Raw genomic sequence first — 18,925 nt, 5'->3', positions numbered from 1 at the left:
TCATTAATTTTTTGAAGGGTTTTTTGTGTCTCTATTTCCTTCAGTTCTGCTCTGATTTAGTTATTTCTTGCCTTCTGCTAGCTTTTGAATGTGTTTGCTCTTGCTTTTCTAGTTCTTTTAATTGTGATATTAGAGTGTCAATTTTGGATCTTTCCTGCTTTCTCTTGTGGGCATTTAGTGCTATAAATTTCCCTCTACACACTGCTTTGAATGTGTCCCAGAGATTCTGGTATGTTGTATCTTTGTTCTCGTTGGTTTCAAAGAACATCTTTATTTCTGCCTTCATTTCGTGATGTGCCCAGTAGTCATTCAGGAGCAGGTTGTTCAGTTTCCATGTAGTTGAGCGGTTTTGAGTGAGTTTCTTAATCCCGAGTTCTAGTTTGATTGCACTGTGGTCTGAGAGACAGTTTGTTATAATTTCTGTTCTTTTACATTTGCTGAGGAGAGCCTTACTTCCAATTATGTGGTCAATTTTGGAATAGGTGTGGTGTGGTACTGAAAAAAATGTATATTCTGTTGATTTGTGGTGGAGGGTTCTGTAGACGTCTATTAGGTCCGCTTAATGCAGAGCTGAGTTCAATTCCTGGGTATCCTTGTTAACTTTCTGTCTTGTTGATCTGTCTAATGTTGTCAGTGGGGTGTTAAAGTCTCCCATTATTATTGTGTGGGAGTCTAAGTCTCTTTGTAGGTCACTCAGGACTTGCTTTATGAATCTGGGTGCTCCTGTATTGGGTGCATGTATATTTAGGATAGTTAGCTCTTCTTGTTGAATTGATCCCTTTACCATTATGTAATGGCCTTCTTTGTCTCTTTTGATCTTTGTTGGTTCAAAGTCTGTTTTATCAGAGACTAGGATTGCAACCCCTGCCTTTTTTTGTTTTCCATTTGCTTGGTAGATCTTCCTCCATCCTTTTATTTTGAGCCTATGTGTATCTCTGCACGTGAGACGGGTTTCCTGAATACAGCACACTGATGGGTCTTGACTGTTTATCCAATTTGTCAGTCTGTCTTTTAATTGGAGCATTTAGTCCATTTACATTAAAGTTAATATTATTATGTGTGAATTTGATCCTGTCATTATGATGTGAGCTGGTTATTTTGCTCGTTAGTTGATGCAGTTTCTTCCTAGTCTTGATGGTCTTTACATTTTGGCATGGTTTTGCAGCAGCTGGTACCGGTTGTTCCTTTCCATGTTTAGTGCTTCCTTCAGGAGCTCTTTTAGGGCAGGCCTGGTGGTGACAAAATGTCTCAGCATTTGCTTGTCTGTAAAATATTTTATTTCTCCTTCACTTATGAAGCTTAGTTTGGCTGGATATGAAATTTTGGGTTGAAAATTCTTCTTTAAGAATGTTGAATATTGCCCCCCACTCTCTTCTGGCTTGTAGAGTTTCTGCCAAGAGATCCGCTGTTAGTCTGATGGGCTTCCCTTTGTGGGTAACCCGACCTTTCTCTCTGGCTGCCCTTAACATTTTTTCCTTCATTTCAACTTTGGTGAATCTGACTATTATGTGACTTGGAGTTGCTCTTCTCGAGGAGTATCTTTGTGGCGTTCTCTGTATGTCCTGAATCTGAATGTTGGCCTGCCTTGCTAGATTGGGGAAGTTCTCCTGGATAATATCCTGCAGAGTGTTTTCCAACTTGGTTCCATTCTCCCCGTCACATTCAGGTACACCAATCAGACGTAGATTTGGTCTTTTCACATAGTCCCATGTTTCTTGGAGGCTTTGTTCGTTTCTTTTTCTTCTTTTTTCTCTAAACTTCCCTTCTCGCTTCATTTCATTCATTTCATCTTCCATCACTGATACCCTTTCTTCCAGTTGATCGCATCGGCTCCTGAGGCTTCTGCATTCTTCACGTAGTTCTCGAGCCTTGGCTTTCAGCTTCATCAGCTCCTTTAAGCACTCCTCTGTATTGGTTATTTGAGTTATACATTCGTCTAAATTTTTTTCAAAGTTTTCAACTTCTTTGCCTTTGGTTTGAATTTCCTCCTGTAGCTCGGAGTAGTTTGATCGTCTGAAGCCTTCTTCTCTCAACTCGTCAAAGTCATTCTTCATCCAGCTTTGTTCCGTTGCTGGTGAGGAACTGCGTTCCTTTGGAGGAGGAGAGGTGCTCTGCTTTTTAGAGTTTCCAGTTTTTCTGCTCTGTTTTTTCCCCATCTTTGTGGTTTTATCTACTTTTGGTCTTTGATGATGGTGATGTACAGATGGGTTTTTGGTGTGGATGTCCTTTCTGTTTGTTAGTTTTCCTTCTAACAGACAGGACCCTCAGCTGCAGGTCTGTTGGAGTTTGCTAGAGGTCCACTCCAGACCCTGTTTGCCTGGGTATCAGCAGCCATGTCTGCAGAACAGCGGATTTTCGTGAACCGCGAATGCTGCTGTCTGATCATTCCTCTGGAAGTTTTGTCTCAGGAGTACCCGGCCGTGTGAGGTGTCAGTCTGCCCCTACTGGGGGGTGCCTCCCAGTTAGGCTGCTCGGGGGTCAGGGGTCAGGGACCCACTTGTGGAGGCAGTCTGCCCGTTCTCAGATCTCCAGCTGCGTGCTGGGAGAACTACTGCTCTCTTCAAAGCTGTCAGACAGGGACATTTATGTCAGAGGTTACTGCTGTCTTTTTGTTTGTCTGTGCCCTGCCCCCTGAGGTGGAGCCTACAGAGGCAGACAGGCCTCCTTAACCTGTGGTGGACTCCACCCAGTTCGAGCTTCCTGGATGCTTTGTTTACCTAAGCAAGCCTGGGCAATGGCGGGTGCCCCTCCCCCAGCCTCGCTGCCGCCTTGCAGTTTGATCTCAGACTGCTGTGCTAGCAATCAGCGAGACTCCGTGGGCGTAGGACCCTCCGAGCCAGGTGCGGAATATAATCTCCTGGTGCGCCGTTTCCTAAGCCTGTCAGAAAAGCGCAGTATTAGGGTGGGAGTGACCCGATTTTGCAGGTGCCGTCTGTCACCCCTTTCCTTGACCAGGAAAGGGAACTCCCTGACCCGTTGCGCTTCCCGAGTGAGGCAATGCCTCGCCCTGCTTTGGCTCGCGCATGGTGCGCTGCACCCACTGTCCTGCGCCCACTGTCTGGCACTCCCTAGTGAGATGAACCCGGTACCTCAGATGGAAATGCAGAAATCACCCGTCTTCTGCGTCGCTCACGCTGGAAGCTGTAGACTGGAGCTGTTCCTATTCGGCCATCTTGGCTCCTCCCCCATGAATATTATTTTCTAGATGAGAAACCCTCAGTTGTCATTAAAAGACTTGCCAAGTTCTAGACTAGCTCCATCTTAAGTGCTCTTTCAACTCACTAAACTATATTGCATTAATTATTCTGTCATAGGAAACAAGATCTATACGTAACACTGAATTACACTGGTCAAGTTCAGAGTAGACAAAATAATAGATGAGCTATCATTTCAGAAATAGGAAATATCACTAAAAACTATGATGACCTAAAATTAAGTTGATAATGTTAAAGCTGAAGCCAAACTCTTAGGGTAGGAATCGAAGGGTTCAGCCCTACCTAGCTATACAGCTTTACATCTGCTTATTCCCTGTGCAGATCCCCAGCTTCAATCAAACTCATTGTGCTTAAAAACACTTTGATGATGTAGCCTTAGTTATGCAATTCCTAAGTTTGCCTTTATCCTGTCACCTATAGGAAACCATTGGAGATTTTTATAGAAGGTAATTTAATGACTACTACTACCCCTTCACCTATAACTTAAATATGGTCAGATCTTGAACCCTGGTATCCCTGAAGCTGACTGTAATACCCCATGCCCTAATAGAGGCCATTCTCCTTATTTCTCTCCAAATGAGATATTTTAATGTTGGACCTGATTACCAGCATGTGTACCTTATATTAGAAGGTATGCATATTGAACCTAGATTCCAGCAGCTGTTTTAAACCTTTCTCCCGCTTCCTTTGTCTCTTCTCACCATCAGGGAAATCTAGTGTAGAGGGACCAGTGGACCTTGTGATTTACATGTGGTCCAGCTTAATAATTTGAGTTACGAGATTGCATAGAGATGAGATGTTTGGTGCCAAAAATCATAGTAAATAGCATTGATTTTTCTTGGAGTGGCCTTTGTATTTATTTTCTAGAGGACAACTGGTCCTTCAAGGGTTTGTGAATTTAGGATAGTATCCGTATTTTTTTTTTTTTTTTTTTTTTTTTGAGATGGAGTTTCGCTTTTGTTGCCCAGGCTGGAGTGCAGTGGTGCGTTAGCAGCTCGCTGCAACTTGTGCCTCCTGGATTTAATCGATTCTCCTGCCTCAGCCTCCCAAGTAGCTGGGATTACAGGCATGCACCACCATGCCCAGCTAATTTTGTATTTTTAGTAGAGATGGGGTTTCACCATGTTGGTCAGGCTGGTCTCGAACTCCTGACCTCAGGTGATCTGCCCGCCTCAGCCTCCCAAAGTGCTGGGATTACAGGCGTGAGCCACCGCGCCCAGCTTATTATCCTTATTTTATTCCATTTGTTGCTTTATTTTATTGGGTGATTAATAACCCATACTGCTATGTGTACATCTTCAAGGGTTTCTTTGAGAAAATACTATTTAGAATATATCCAGAATCCAAACAACTTCTCAACACCTCTATTGCTACGGTCCTGGTACAAGAACCTATCAGCTGTTGCCTGGTTTACCCTAGTAACCTGCAAATTGGTCTTCCTGTTTCTATTCATGCCTTCCTACAGTCTCTTCCCAAACACCGGAGCTAGAATTTTTTTCGCCTTTTTATTTTTAAGTAATTTTAGACTTATGGAAAGGTTGCAAAAATAGTACAGAGAGTTTCTGTATGCCTTTCACCCTAATGTTAACACCTTGCATAACCATAGTTGTCAAAAGTAAGAAATTAACATTGGTACAGTACTACTAACTAAACTATTTACTGTGTTTAGATTTCACCAGTTTTCCATTAATGTCATTTTATCCATTTCAGAATCCAGTCTAGGGCCCTATATGGCATTTAGTTTTCATTCTCCTTAGTCTCCTTTAAACTGTGAACAGTTGTGCTGTCTTTTCTTGTTTTGATGGCCTTGACACTTTTGAAGAGTACTAGCCAGTTATTTGTAGAACATCTCTCAACTTGAGTTTCTGTGATATTTTCTCTTATTAGGTTGATGTTATAAATTTTTTCACAAGAGTGCTACAGAACTTATGTGCCTTTTTTAGTGCATCAGGTTGGGGTACAGGATGTCAGTAGGTTACAGGTGGTGTTTCCTGGTCAGAGTATTATCTCCTGTGCTTCTCCACTGTGAATTACTGTTTTTCACATTCTAATTATGAAATATATTGGGGGAGATGCTTTGCATCCATGCAAATATCATGTTTCTTCTCAAACTTCTGTCCACAAATTTTAAAATTCATCTATCTAGTGCAGTAAGGCAAGAAAAATAAATTGAAGACTTGCAAATAAAAAAGGAAAAAAAAAGTCCAGGCGCAGTGGCTCATGCCTGTAATCCCAGCACTTTGGGAGGTCAGGGTGGGCAGATTATGAGGTCAAGAGATCGAGACCATCCTGGCTAACATGGTGAAACCCCATCTCTACTAAAAATACAAAAAAATTAGCCAGGCGTGGCGGCGTGTGCCTGTAGTCCCAGCTACTTGGGAGGCTGAGGCAGGAGAATGGCCTGAACCTGGGAGGTGGAGCTTGCAGTGAGCTGAGATTGCGCCACTGCACTCCAGCCTGGGCGACAGAACAAGACTCCGTCTCAAAAAAAAAAAAAAAAACCTGCCACCATTCATGGATAATACAAATCTACTTTAGACAATCTCAAAAAATCCATGAAAAAAAAAAACCAAAATCTAGAACTAATAAGTGAATATATCACATTTGCAGAATACAGGGCCGATATACAAATTCAATTGTATTTCTATATTCTAGATATGAACACTTGGCATTTGACATTTTCTAAAGCACCATTCATAATAGCATCCCCACAAAATAGATACTTAGGTATAAACTTGACAAATATTGTACCATTTGTGTGATGCAAACTACAAAACTCTCATTGAAAATCAATTACAGAAGACATAAATAGAAATACCATGTTCATGGATTAGGAGACTTAATATTATTAAAATGTTTGTTCTCCCAGTAATCAAGACAATATAGTATTGCTAAAAAGAGAGACACACAGAAAAATAGATCACAGTCAATTGGCTTTTTACGAAGATTCAAAGGGAACTCAATGGAGAAAGGACAATCTTTTCAACAAATGGTGCTGGAACTATTGGAAAACACCTTATATACAAATTTGCTCAAAGTGAAATATTTGCAAATTACATTTCTAACAAAGGACTTTTTATAGCATCTATATGGATCTCAAATTTATTAATATTTCATCTTAAAAATGGGCAAAAGATTTATTTAAACAGACACTTCACAAATCAAGATGTATGCATGGCACATAAGCATGAAGCATGTTCAACATCATTCATCATTAGGGAAATGAAAATGAAAACGGTTGTACAATACAACTACACATCCATTATAATGGCTACCAAAAAAGAAAAAAAAAATCCCACTAACTAGAAACTGACAATTCCAAATGCTGACCAGGGTTCAGAATAACTCTGAATGCTCTGAATCCTGGTACATTTGCTCTGAAAACCAATTTGGTGGTTTCTTATAAAGTTAAACATATGACTTAGTACATATCCCAGCAGTTCCACTCTTAGATATTTACTCAAGAGAAATTAAAACTTATGTTCATTTAAAGCCTATATATGAATGTTATGGCAGCCTTAATAATAATTGCCCCAACTGGAAACAACCAAGTTGTCCTTCAGTAAGTGAATGATTAAACAAGTAGTGGTATACCCATACAGTGGAATACTATTCAGTAATAATAAGGGTTGAACTATTGATTTATGTATCAACATGGATAAATCTTAGTACATTTTGCTTAAAATGTTAAGCAAGAGCTAAGAAATATCAAGCTCAAAAACCTGCACACACAATAAATCAAAGCCTTACAGTGTTCATCTGTGTATCCCCACTGAAATATAAACTCCATAAATGTAGTGATTTTTATCCGTTTGTTCATTTGTATTTTTTGACTGAAGAAAGTAGATATTAATACTGCTGGTTTACAGTTGAGGAAACATCTCAAAGAGGTTAAGTTACTTGGTAAACTAGATAACAAGCTGACTTCTACCACACTGCTCCTCAGCATCACATTTCTGGCCGCTACTTATGGCTTAGCATAGTTTCAAAATCAGTCCGTGGTTCTAAACTCTGACATGCATTATAATCAACTGGGAAGCTTTTAAATTTCCCACTCTGGCCTCGTCCCCCTTAAGACCAGTTGAAATCATCTCCTCAGGTGATTCTGATGCACAGGGACAAAATTACCATTGGTCAATAAATGCATGTTGACTGGGGGAATGAATAGGTTGAGAGCTTGGTATTTTATTTGCCCACATGCTTTTTGTCCACTGACTTTTCTTTTTTCTGCTGTCTTGTTTTCTTTCTTTACCTTATCTTTTGAAAGTTAAGTCTGGCTCTATCACCCAGGCTGGAGTTGGGTAGCACTATCTCAGCTCACTGCAACTTCCGCCTCCTGGGCTCAAGCCATTCTTCCACCTCAGCCTCTCAAGTAGCTGGGACTACAGAGGCACATCACCACACCTGGCTAATTTTTGTATTTTTTGTAGAGACAGAGTTTCGCCATGCTGGCCAGGCTGGTCTTGAACTCCTGGGCTCAAGCGATCCTCCTGCCTCAGCCTCCCAAAGTTCTGGAATTACAGGCGTAAGCCACTGTGCCCAGCCCATCCTCTCCTTTTCTTGAAGTATTATTACAGTAACCATTAGAGCATTTCTTTGGAATTTGAGCTTTCTGGAATCTTAGAAAGTCATCTGTTTGATTTCAACTTGGAGTGGGATGGGGTTGTGTTGGGACCTGCTGCCTGAATGAACTTCCTGCCTGTTTCTTTACTGGCTAAAGCATTTAGTTGTAGATTTAAGGTTGTTGTTATCAGTAGTGCAGATAATTGCAGAAGACTAAATTGAGTATATGTATGAAAGTGTGTGTGTGTGTGTGTGTGTATGTGTGTGTGTGTGTGTGTGTGTGTGTGTGTGTGTGTGTGTATTGGGACCTGCTGCCTGAATGAACTTTCTGCTTGTTTCTCTACTGGCTATAGAGTTTAGTTGTAGATTTAAGGTTGTTATTATCAATAGTGCAGATAACTGCAGAAGACTAAATTGAGTATGAGTGTGTGTGTGTGTGTGACCTAGATCCAGTTAAAATGAAGATTGGGAATTCAGTTATATACTTTTATATAGTTACTATTTTTACTAAAAATACTTTTATGGGAACAGTTGAATTAGGATTTGGTTATTTATTTGTGAAGAACTTCATCTTCTGTAAAAGATTTCTGGGAGTAGTTTGTTAATTTAAGTACTGTTGAGTTTTTGTTACAGATTATTAACCTATCAATGGTGCAGTTGGGAGACAGAGATTTGAAGCTAGAATTATACACTTATTTGTGGGAGTTGAAAGTTAAAATAATTGAAGCCATGGAGATAGAAAGTAGAAGAATGGTTACCAGAGGCTGGGAAGGGTTGTTGTGGGGTGAAGGGGAACTGGGGATGGTTGATGGGTACAAAAAAAATAGAAAGAATGACTAAGATCTTGCTATCACAGTAGAGTGATTATAGAATTTATTTTACATTTTAAAATAACTAGAAGAATATAATTGGGCTGGGTGCAGTGGCTCACACCTGTAATCTCAGCACTTTGGGAGGCCAAGGTGGGCAGATCTCCTGAAGTCAGGAGTTCGAGACCAGCCTGGCCAAAATGGCGAAACCCCGTCTCTACTAAAAATACAAAAATTAGAAGGTTGTGGTGGCGTATGCCTCTAGTTCCAGCTACTCGGGAGTCTGAGGCATGAGAATCGCTTGAACTTGGGAGGCGGAGGTTGCAGTGAGCTGAGATCATATTGCTCCACTCCAATTTGGGCAACAGAGCGAGATCCCATCTCAAAAAAAAAAAAAAAAAAGAGTATAATTGGTTTGTTTGTAACACAAGGACAAATGCTTGAGGTGGTGGATACCCCATTTACCCTGGTGTGATTATTATGCATTGCATGCCTGTTTCAAAATATCTCATGTACTTCCTAAATATATACACCTACTATGTATCCACAAAAGTAAAAATTTTAAAAAAGAAAGCTAGAGTTATAAAGGCATTCACAATTAAAAGTTAATCAGAAATTAAGTAAAGCTTTCTGGAGTCCATCAACAGGCTACATTTTTCTTTCTTTTTTTTTTTTTTTTTTTTTGTGAGAGTCTCACACTGTGGCCTGGGCTGGAGCGCAGTGGCGTGATCTCGGCTCACTGCAAGCTCCGCCTCCCAGGTTCAACCGATTCTCCTGCCGCAGCTGCCTGATTAGCTGGTATTACAGGCACCCGCCACCATGCCTGGCTAATTTTTTGTATTTTTAGTAGAGACGGGGTTTCACTATGTTGGCCAGGCTGGTCTTGAACGCCTGACCTCGTGATCTACCTGCCTCAGGCTCCCAAAGTTCTGGGATTACAGGCGTGAGCTACCACACCTGGCCCAGGCTACATTTTTCTTCTTCTCATTAAATACTTATTAAGTGCTGTGCTTTACTACTCAAAGATGATGAAACCTTGCCCAGGTTTTCCTGTAAAGAATTAGAAGCCCAAAATAAGGAATTCTTTTCACCTGTTTGGTACTCCGGTGCTTGCCTCATGAAGCTCTATACATAGACATATTTTGGAGTTCCAGAATATTACTTAAGGTTTTGATTCAGACAAAGAGGGACCAATCACCTCAGGCAATAATAGCTGTGGCTAGGGAAAAGTAAAAGGATACGTGTGGCAAATTTCTAGGCAAGGTTTGTGAAGATAAATCTGAGGGGAATTGAGCTGTGACCGTTTAGATGATGCATTTCTTAGTGACTTTCAGGCTCATGGATCAAAATTTTAAAATGAAACAGATATGAAAATAACTGAAAGCCACAAAATGACTTCTCAATGCCATTATCCTTTTCAACAGAGTAACAGTAATATTTAATGCACATTTAGAGTATTATTGATTTTTTTTAAAAAACTTGTTGCTTTAAATGAGTACCCCATGATAACATTACTTTCTTAGATATTTCCTTTTTTTACTTCTTAGATACAAATTATTTTTCTTATAGAATATTTCACTAAAGTAGTAATATAAATCTCAGAAAATGTGCTATTTATTAATCTAATCCAGAACTTTGAAAATGTTTATAATTTGAGTGGTATTCTATCAAGGACCAAAACAACTGAAAGTTTCCAAATAGTAGCTGTAGTATATTGTGTATAGTATGGGAGAGAAGGATTTGCTCCTCTTATTTAAGATGAAACAATAAAAGTATAATATTTTAGGCTGAAGGTTTAGCAACCCTCTGAAAAATTAAATAAAAACTTAATTATGTCATATGATCCAATTAATGTATACATGTTTATGTTGTATATATGCATACATATTTTATACACACAGACACACACATACACATTTAAATAGGGTGGTTTTGTATCCAAATGCTACCAGTGGTTTTCTTGCAGTAAACCATGAGGTAAACCATGAGCTTTTAAATTCTTTCTCTTTGTTCATATATTCAAAAAGTTCTACTGTATGTATGTATTTGCATATTTAAAGTTAAAAAAATCAATAATAACCCTTTAAAAACCCAAATGGTAACCTCATTACATATAGTAGTGGGCCAGAAAATGTGCTGCTATAGTAAGTAGGTAGTTAATGCGTACCTCCAGAATAGGCTTGGCAAACATCTTACCCTGATATTTAGCTGCAGGGCTCCAGAAGCCTTTTATACAGTGGTGTCTGCACATTGAAAATCACATAAGGAGCTTAAATACCCGTGCCTGGGTGCTTCCCCTAGAGACTCTGATTTTTGTTATGAGATGTAGTTTGGTCAGTAGGACTCTGAAGTTCCCCAGGTTATTATAATATACAGCCAAGGTTGAGAACTACCTTACACAAAGCCTATGTTGAACACTGTGCATATTATTTTCACCTGTGTTTGTTGTTGTTATTGTTGTGTTTGTTTTGAGATGAGATCTGGCTCTGTTGCCCAAACTGGTTTCAAACTCCTGGGTTCAAGTGATCCTCCTGCCTCACCCTCCCGAGTAACTGGGATTATAGGCACGTGCCACCACACCCTTCACCTGTTTTTAAAGCTATGTTTTAGTGTCCAGCCTCCCACTGAATTAATAGAGTAACATGAAAGACTGTTGTATTCTTTGCCTCTAAGTTTTCCTCCCTCTGTTCTATCTTCTACATGGTCACGATAATTTTCTAAAGCATGAAATAATTATATCATTGCCCTGTATAAAAGCCTTTAATTAACTTTTCTTTTCAGGTTAAAGTGTAAGTTCCTTATCCGGTCCCAACCTATTTTTTCTTTTATCTCTTGTTAGTCTAATGCTAGAGACTCTGAACTCTATTCATACTTAACTGTTCCTTGTGTAGGCCTTTTTTTCATACCTGCCTTTGCATATGCTGTTTTCTTTGTCACTAATTTTCGTCATAGCTCAAGAATAGATCCAGAAACAACGTTTATTGGAATAGAATGAAACTAGCATTTATTGGACTCATTAACTAAGGACTGTAGTAGGTACTTTAAGTAACTCTTATAATCCTCATACCCATACCTAAGAAATGGTCATTTTCCATGCTGTACAGATGGGAATCTGAGGCTTTTAGGGGATGAATAACTTGCTTAAAATTACATAACTAGTTGTAGGCAAATATGGTATTTTGAACTTCATGTCCAGTGTTTGTTTCTATGACCTTCCCCCACCCACTTCACATTGCTTCAGTAGTAAATAAATTAACAATCACATTGCCCATGTGATGATTATCATAACCTTTTTCCAGACATAGTATGCATAAACATTTGATGTTTTCAGACTTAAATTCTGTATAGCAGAAAGAAATAAATTTAATGGTCTTAAATGGTAGAATAATCACTGTATTGTTCTGTGTATAATCAGTTTTAGTACTTTTCTGTGATGATCTGAGTATCATTGAATTGTGTATTCCTGTATGTTTACATTTTAAGTCTTTTCTGTGATGTCCTCATAAAGTACTGAGCAGTTTCACTTTTCCGTTACTGCATTTTAACACCTCTTCTGCAGTTCTTGTTTGGGCAAAATTTCCTACATTTTTCACTATCCCACAAATTGGCTGAGTAAGATTTATACATAATTTATACAGAAATTTAAGTGTTTTCAACCATAAAATTCAGTCAAGCTCATTTTCTGCCATGTGAAGAGGAAAATTGAAAAGTTATACATGTAGATAATTTTTGTAATCCAAAGGACAGCCTGTGAAACCTTAACAGTCTCTGTGTGAGAAAGTATTACAGTTTAACAATAAGTTAATTTGGACAGTGTTAAAAATTTGAGATTTTTTTTGGCTGTTAAGATAAATTTGGTAAAATGTAATATAGTTGGTTCCCTTATCAATGATTCCCAGATTTTTGTTTTAGTGTTCCTAATTGTGTTATTGTTTCTTTTGTGATTATTGTTTTACAATCTAATTTGAATAACTTTTCCTTCATTAGAATGTGAAAGATGTTGCAGAAGTGTTCCAGAAGTGGCTGAAGATAGAAGGAAAAAAGTGCCACTGCCTATCAGAAAAAACAAAATAAAACATGGGAAATACAACCACCAAATTCCGTAAAGCACTCATCAATGGTGATGAAAACCTGGCCTGCCAAATATATGAAAACAATCCTCAGCTAAAAGAATCTCTTGATCCAAATACATCTTATGGGGAGCCCTACCAGCACAATACTCCATTACATTATGCTGCTAGACATGGAATGAATAAAATATTAGGGTAAGTATTACTGTAAATAATTGGTATTAGTTGTTTAAAATTTTATATTTTCCCTTCCAAAACTGGGTCTTCCCCATGTTAATGACACCAGCATATTATGCTGATATAATAATGGCAAATGTTTATTGAGGGCTTACTGTTTAATAGAGCTATTAGCAGTGCTGTACATGCATTATCTGAATCCTCATTACACTTTTATGAGGTAGTTTATTGTCTGTATTTTATAGGTGAGAAAACTGAAGCACAGTAAGGTCTCACAACTTGTAACTGGCGAAGCTTGTTGCCCAGGTAGACGACTGTAAGCTTTGGGCTCTTAACCACTGTACTGACAGCCTCTTATTTGTGTAGTCGTATCAGTTTATGCGTCAGGGCTGCCTGTCACTTATTAGCAAAGCAAATTACTTTGTCACTCTGGACTGCAGTCTTCTTATCTGTATAATGGATATTTACCTCACAGAACTTGTAGGACAATTAAACAGTTAATGTGTTACATGTCTATTATGCTGCCTAACATACAATATACACTTGCTAATGTTTATTATTTCTCACCGCTATAATCCTTAATATCTTTAAATCATCCTTGATTTACTCTTCTCCTTTACCACCATGCTACTAAGTTCACTAAGTCTTACTCTTGGATTTACTTCTTTCCATTCCTTTTGCCCTAAACTTATTTCACTCTTGATCATCCCCTGCTCCTAACACTTAAAAGTATCTGGCATCTAAATGGTTTTTTTTACAAGTCTCTTCTTATAGTCTAATGTCCAGATTAATTTTACTAAAGCATAGCCTTTCAGTGTTCTTTCTGTCTTGAGAAAGTTATAATACCTTGTTTTCTACATTATATTCTATTTGGCCTCCAAAACTCCCTTTACTTCTGGCTTCATTCTACTCAGTTAGCCTACTCTCTTGTTACTTTCTAACATGATCTTGCCATTCAAACTGGTTGATTGACTTCCCTCTTGCTTTTCCCACTTTTAAGAGTGCCACCCACTTAGCTTCATTCCGGTTGTTTCTGGATTCTCAAATGGCTTCTGTCTTCTCTAATTACCTGTCCTTTAAGTCCTAACTCAGTTTCTGCCTTCTTTGTGAATTCATCCCCAACTACTCTGACCTCCAGTATTCTTTCTGTTCTCTGAAATTCCTACAATTTACATTTAAAATCATATTATTATTATTATTAGTACTAAACTCATCTCTACTAGAATGTAAATATTATAAATACAGTGCTAGACACCTAGTTTGTTCTCAATAGATTGTGGATTACTAATCTATTAAGGCTTTTTAACATGATCTTTTTGTTTTGTTTTGCTTATTTAAGTTGAACATTTTAAGTGAAATTATAAAACTGTTGATGTATTACAAAACTCCTAATATTGGATACTTCAGTAATATTTAATATCAAATATTATATGTGATTAATTAAAACTTATTTATAATACCAATATAAAATGTACTTAAATATTTTTATTACTAAGGTAATGTGTATATTTTAACATAAACCAAGTGGTAAAATACTTTTTAACCCCTTATAGTAGAATTTACAAATATACTTTATGTAAGTGGAAAACATTATATAAGAAAGTCATTTAGTCCAGTGATTCTTAAAATGTGTTCTGAGGACTCCTGGATCCAGAGACTCTTTCAAAGGGTACATGAAGTCAAAACTATTTTTATAATTATACCAAGATGTTATTTGCCTTTTATACTGTGTTGGCATTTGCAGTGGCAGTGCAAAAAATAGAGGATAAAACTGCTGGCACCTTTAAGATGAATGAAGGTAGTTGCACCAAACTGTATTAGTAATCATTGTATTCATCACTGTTAGGCACTTGCAGTTAAAAAAAAAAAAAAGCAGTTTCCCCTAAAAAAAATCCTCGATTAAAGCAGTAAAATTAATTTTAATTAATCTCCACCCTTAAGTAACACATCTTTTTAATATTCTGTGACAACTTCAAAGTATGCATAAAGCATTTCTGCTACATACCAAAATACGAGACGATGGCTCTGAGGAAGCGCACCTGTGCTGTTGTTTGAGTTGTGAGTTGAACTGCATACTTTTTTAATGGAACAGCATTTTACAACTAGCAACAACAAGAAAACAATGGTTGTTTAGACTTGGGTACTTAGCCAACATTTTCTTGAAAATGAATTGAGTCTTTCAATTCAGGGAAAACTACTGCCAGTTATTTGTTGCTAATGATAAAATTTGAGCTTTCAAGTGATTATTAAAATCCAGGAAAACTTATATTCACTACCTTCAGCTCAACAACTTCTCAACACAGACTTTTCTGATAAGATTGACGATGATAGCTTTTTATATTGTTTAATGAAATGTGACATCTGGAAGATCTGCATAACTCAGTGAATCAATATTTTTCAGAAGATCAGTGTATGATTTTTTAAAATTATGTATGGGTGAAAGATATATTCAAAATGTAAAATAGACCAATGGACTTTAATGTAACAGTACAAAAAGGTCATTGATATCATTTCAGATACTACATTGCAACTAATCTTTAAGAAATTACTGACATTCAATTTTTGGTATAGTATCAAATATGAATATTCACTATTATCTGAGACAGATATTTAAAAACATTTCTCCCTTTCCTAACTATATAAAGGCTGGATTTTCTTTATATAGTTAAACCAAAACAATACATTACAACAGATGGAATCCTGTGAAAATCCAGCTATCTTCCATTAGACTAGACATTAAAAGAGATTTGTAAACATGTAAAACAATGCTGCTCTTTTCACTTAATTTTTTAAAATATAGTTATTTTTATTTAAAAATGTTGTTAATATATAATGGGTTTATTTTTAAAATTAATGTATAACCCATATAAACAAAAACTCTTAGGAACCTACAGTAATTTTTTTTTTTTTTTTTTCTGAGACAGGGTCTTGCTCTGTTGCCCAGGCTGGAGTGCAGTGGCACAATCACAGCTCACTGCAGCCTCGACCTCAGGCTCAAGCAATTTTCCTGCCTCAGCCTCCTGAGTAGCTGGGACTACAGGCATGTGCCACTATGTCTGGCCAATTTTTTAAAATTTTTTGTAGAGATGGGATTTCGCCATGTTGGCAGATAGGTCTTGAACTCCTGAGCTCAAGCAGTCCACCCTTCCTCGGCCTCCCAAAGTGCGGGGACTTACAGGCATGAGCCGCCACACCTGGCCAGTAATTTTTAAAATCGTATAAGGGTCTTGTTAACCTAAAATATTATAAGAACTGCTGATCTGGTTCCTCCAAGCAGAAATATGTCTGTCTGTCCCTGTCATGTGGTTATCATTCTATTGAATGCGTATTTAAAGACCTACAGGAAATATGATTGTATATTCTCTTTTACTTACCAGTTTGGGTTACTTTTATGATACTTAACTTTATACTTATGTTTTTACAACTTCTACCGAAAGTCTTTGGATATTTTGTTTTTTCTTTTCTGGTTTGAAGGACAATGGCTCATAATTTTTTAATTAAAGCTTTTAACATATTAAGCTAGAAACAGAAATTACCTTATTGTTCTCATTTCCTGAGAATAAACAACCCTAATTCTTTAATCGTATATTCTTTTGTCTTTGGAAATTTATTTAGATAGTACAGAGAGAATCACAAATCAATTTTTTTCCAGGTTTATTTAGGCATAGTTGACAAATAAAAATTGTATATATTTAAGGTATACAATGTGATGTTTTAATATATATGTATATATACATTGTGAACTGATTATGACAGTTAAGCTACTTAACATATTTATCTCCTCAAATAGTTTTTCTGTGTTGTGAAAATACTTAAATTATACTTTTGTAGCAAATTTCAAGTATATAATATATAATTATTAACTATAGTTACCATGCTGTTTATTAGGTCTCCAGAACCTAATTCATCTTCTAACTGAAAACTTGTACCCTTTGACAAACATCCCCCCATTTTCTTTACCCCTGACCCTGGTTAACCACCATTCTAGCCTCTGTTCCTGAGTTCAACTTTTTAAAATTCTACATATAAGTGAGATCTTGCACTCATTTGTCTTTCTGTGTATAATGCATTTCACTTAGCAAAATGTCCTGTAGGTTCATCTATGTCGAAAATGGCAGGATTTCCTTCTTTTTTAAGACTGAATAATATTCCATTGTATATATGCCACATATTCTTTATCCATTCACCCATTGATGGATATTTAGGTTGTTTCTGTATCTTATCTATTATAAATAATGCTGTAGTGAACATGGGAGTACTGATATCTCTTTGGTGTTTGTGATTTTATTTCCTTGGATATATACCCAGAAGTAAGATTCCTGGATCATATGGTAGTTCTGTTTTTAATGTTTTACTCAACTTCCGTACTGTTTTCCATAATGGTTGTACCAATTTACATTTCCATAAGCAGTGTACCAGGGTTCCCTTTCCACATTTTTGCCATCACTTTCCTTTTTTTTTTTGATAATTGCCATGCAAACAGGTATAAGGTGATATTTCACTGTGATTTTGATTTGCATTTCCGTGACTATTGATGATGTTGAACATTTTTTATATGACTGTTGGTCATTTGTATATCTTGTTTGGAAAAATCATCTATTTAGGCCCTTTGCCCATTTTTTAATTGAGTTATTTGTTTTGTGCTATTGCATTTTATGAGTTCTTTATATAGTTTTTATTCTATTTTTCAGGTGTATGGTTTGCAAATATATTCTCCAATTCTACAGGTTGCCTTTTCATTTTGCGAGATTATTATTTTAAATGATTAATTGATTTTGGAATAAGAAATTAACTCTTTTATACTTTTACATCATGTCAAATAAGGATAAACAGCATTTACTCATCAGCATTAAGTAAAATAACTTTTATTTAATTATTTTTGTTTTAGGCAGGTTAAAATGTTGTGCTGTATTTAATCCTACTTTACTTTCTCACAAGTTGATGACTATTACTTTCTCATGCTGCCTCATATAATCCGGGATGCCTTTCTGAGACTTCATTGTAGACTCCAGCTGAGCTTGGCTAGATTCCTTTTTTCTTTTTTTGAGATGGAGTCTCACTCTGTCACCCAGGCTGGAGTGCAGTGGCGTGATCTTGGCTCACTGCAACCTCTGCCACCTGGGTTCAAGCAGTTCTCCTGCCCCAGCCTCCCGAGTAGCTGGGATTACAGGCGCCTGCCACTACCCCTGGCTAATTTTTGTATTTTTAGTAGAGATGGAGTTTCACTGTGTTGGCCAGGCTGGTCTGGAACTCCTAACCTCAAGTGATCCACTCACCTCAGCCTCCCAAAGTGTTGGGATTACAGGCATGAGCCACTGCATCCGGCCTGGATTCCTAATATATGACATATATATGTAGGCAAAGGTAGATATTCCTAGTCACGGACCTTTTAGCTATAAAGTAAAGCACCCGTTTGGAATAAGACCTTGATTTTTTTCCCATTTCCTTTAGCTATATGGTATCTGCAATAGCAGGCATCACTTTCTTCCTTTCTTAGGTAGAATAATATGGTAATAGATGCACCTTTGCATCTCTCTCTCTCTGAACCCACATGCTGTGTGTTTATATCACATCACAATCACACTGCCTCTTCTGTGGGAAACTAAATCCATACTCATAGCTACTGCTTAATGTATAAAAAAGCCATGGACTTGGAGTCAGTGTGTTCTAATTTGGATATATAATTCATTAGTTGTATCTTCTACAAAACAGCCTCTTTTGCTTATTTGGAAATAAAAGGGGCTTGTCTTTGGGTATAAATAAAATAGAAAATATTTATTAGAGCCTGTCTTTATTAGAGCACATGTTAATATCAAAGTCTGTAGCTTTGAAGATTAGTTAAGATAGAGTTTCCAGTTATTGATTTCTATTTATTGACTGTTTTATATTTTAGGAGCTAAGTTCTTTTCAATAAATTGAAATACAGGTCTCCTCTCCCAACCCCCCCTTATCTTGCATGCAAACCACGTAGGGCAGGGACTTTATCTGTTTTCTTTACAATATCCCTAACTTCTAGAATAGTGCCTGGCAAATAATGAATGCTCAATCAATGTTGCATGAAAGAGGATATATCAAAGGAACTGAAGGTTTA

General features: G+C 37.2%; 1 protein-coding gene across 9 annotated transcripts in view; it reads left to right on the top strand.

The window, feature by feature from the left end:
• Nucleotides 1-18,925, top strand: part of ANKIB1 (ankyrin repeat and IBR domain containing 1) — a 158,952-nt gene that overhangs the window by 41,922 nt on the left and 98,105 nt on the right. For all 9 annotated transcript variants that reach the window (XM_063667575.1, XM_054493871.2, XM_054493872.2 and 6 more), the window contains one exon: nt 12,575-12,852. In XM_063667575.1, coding sequence (XP_063523645.1) covers nt 12,665-12,852 — 188 coding nt within the window. In that variant the 5' untranslated portion in view covers nt 12,575-12,664. The remainder of the gene's footprint in view (nt 1-12,574; nt 12,853-18,925) is intronic.

This window comes from Pongo pygmaeus, chromosome 6 (assembly GCF_028885625.2).
Source record: "Pongo pygmaeus isolate AG05252 chromosome 6, NHGRI_mPonPyg2-v2.0_pri, whole genome shotgun sequence".
In the NCBI taxonomy this organism is placed as follows: domain Eukaryota; kingdom Metazoa; phylum Chordata; class Mammalia; order Primates; family Hominidae; genus Pongo; species Pongo pygmaeus.
Note: the sequence above shows the minus strand (reverse complement) of the source record. Positions and strands in the feature narration are given on the sequence as shown.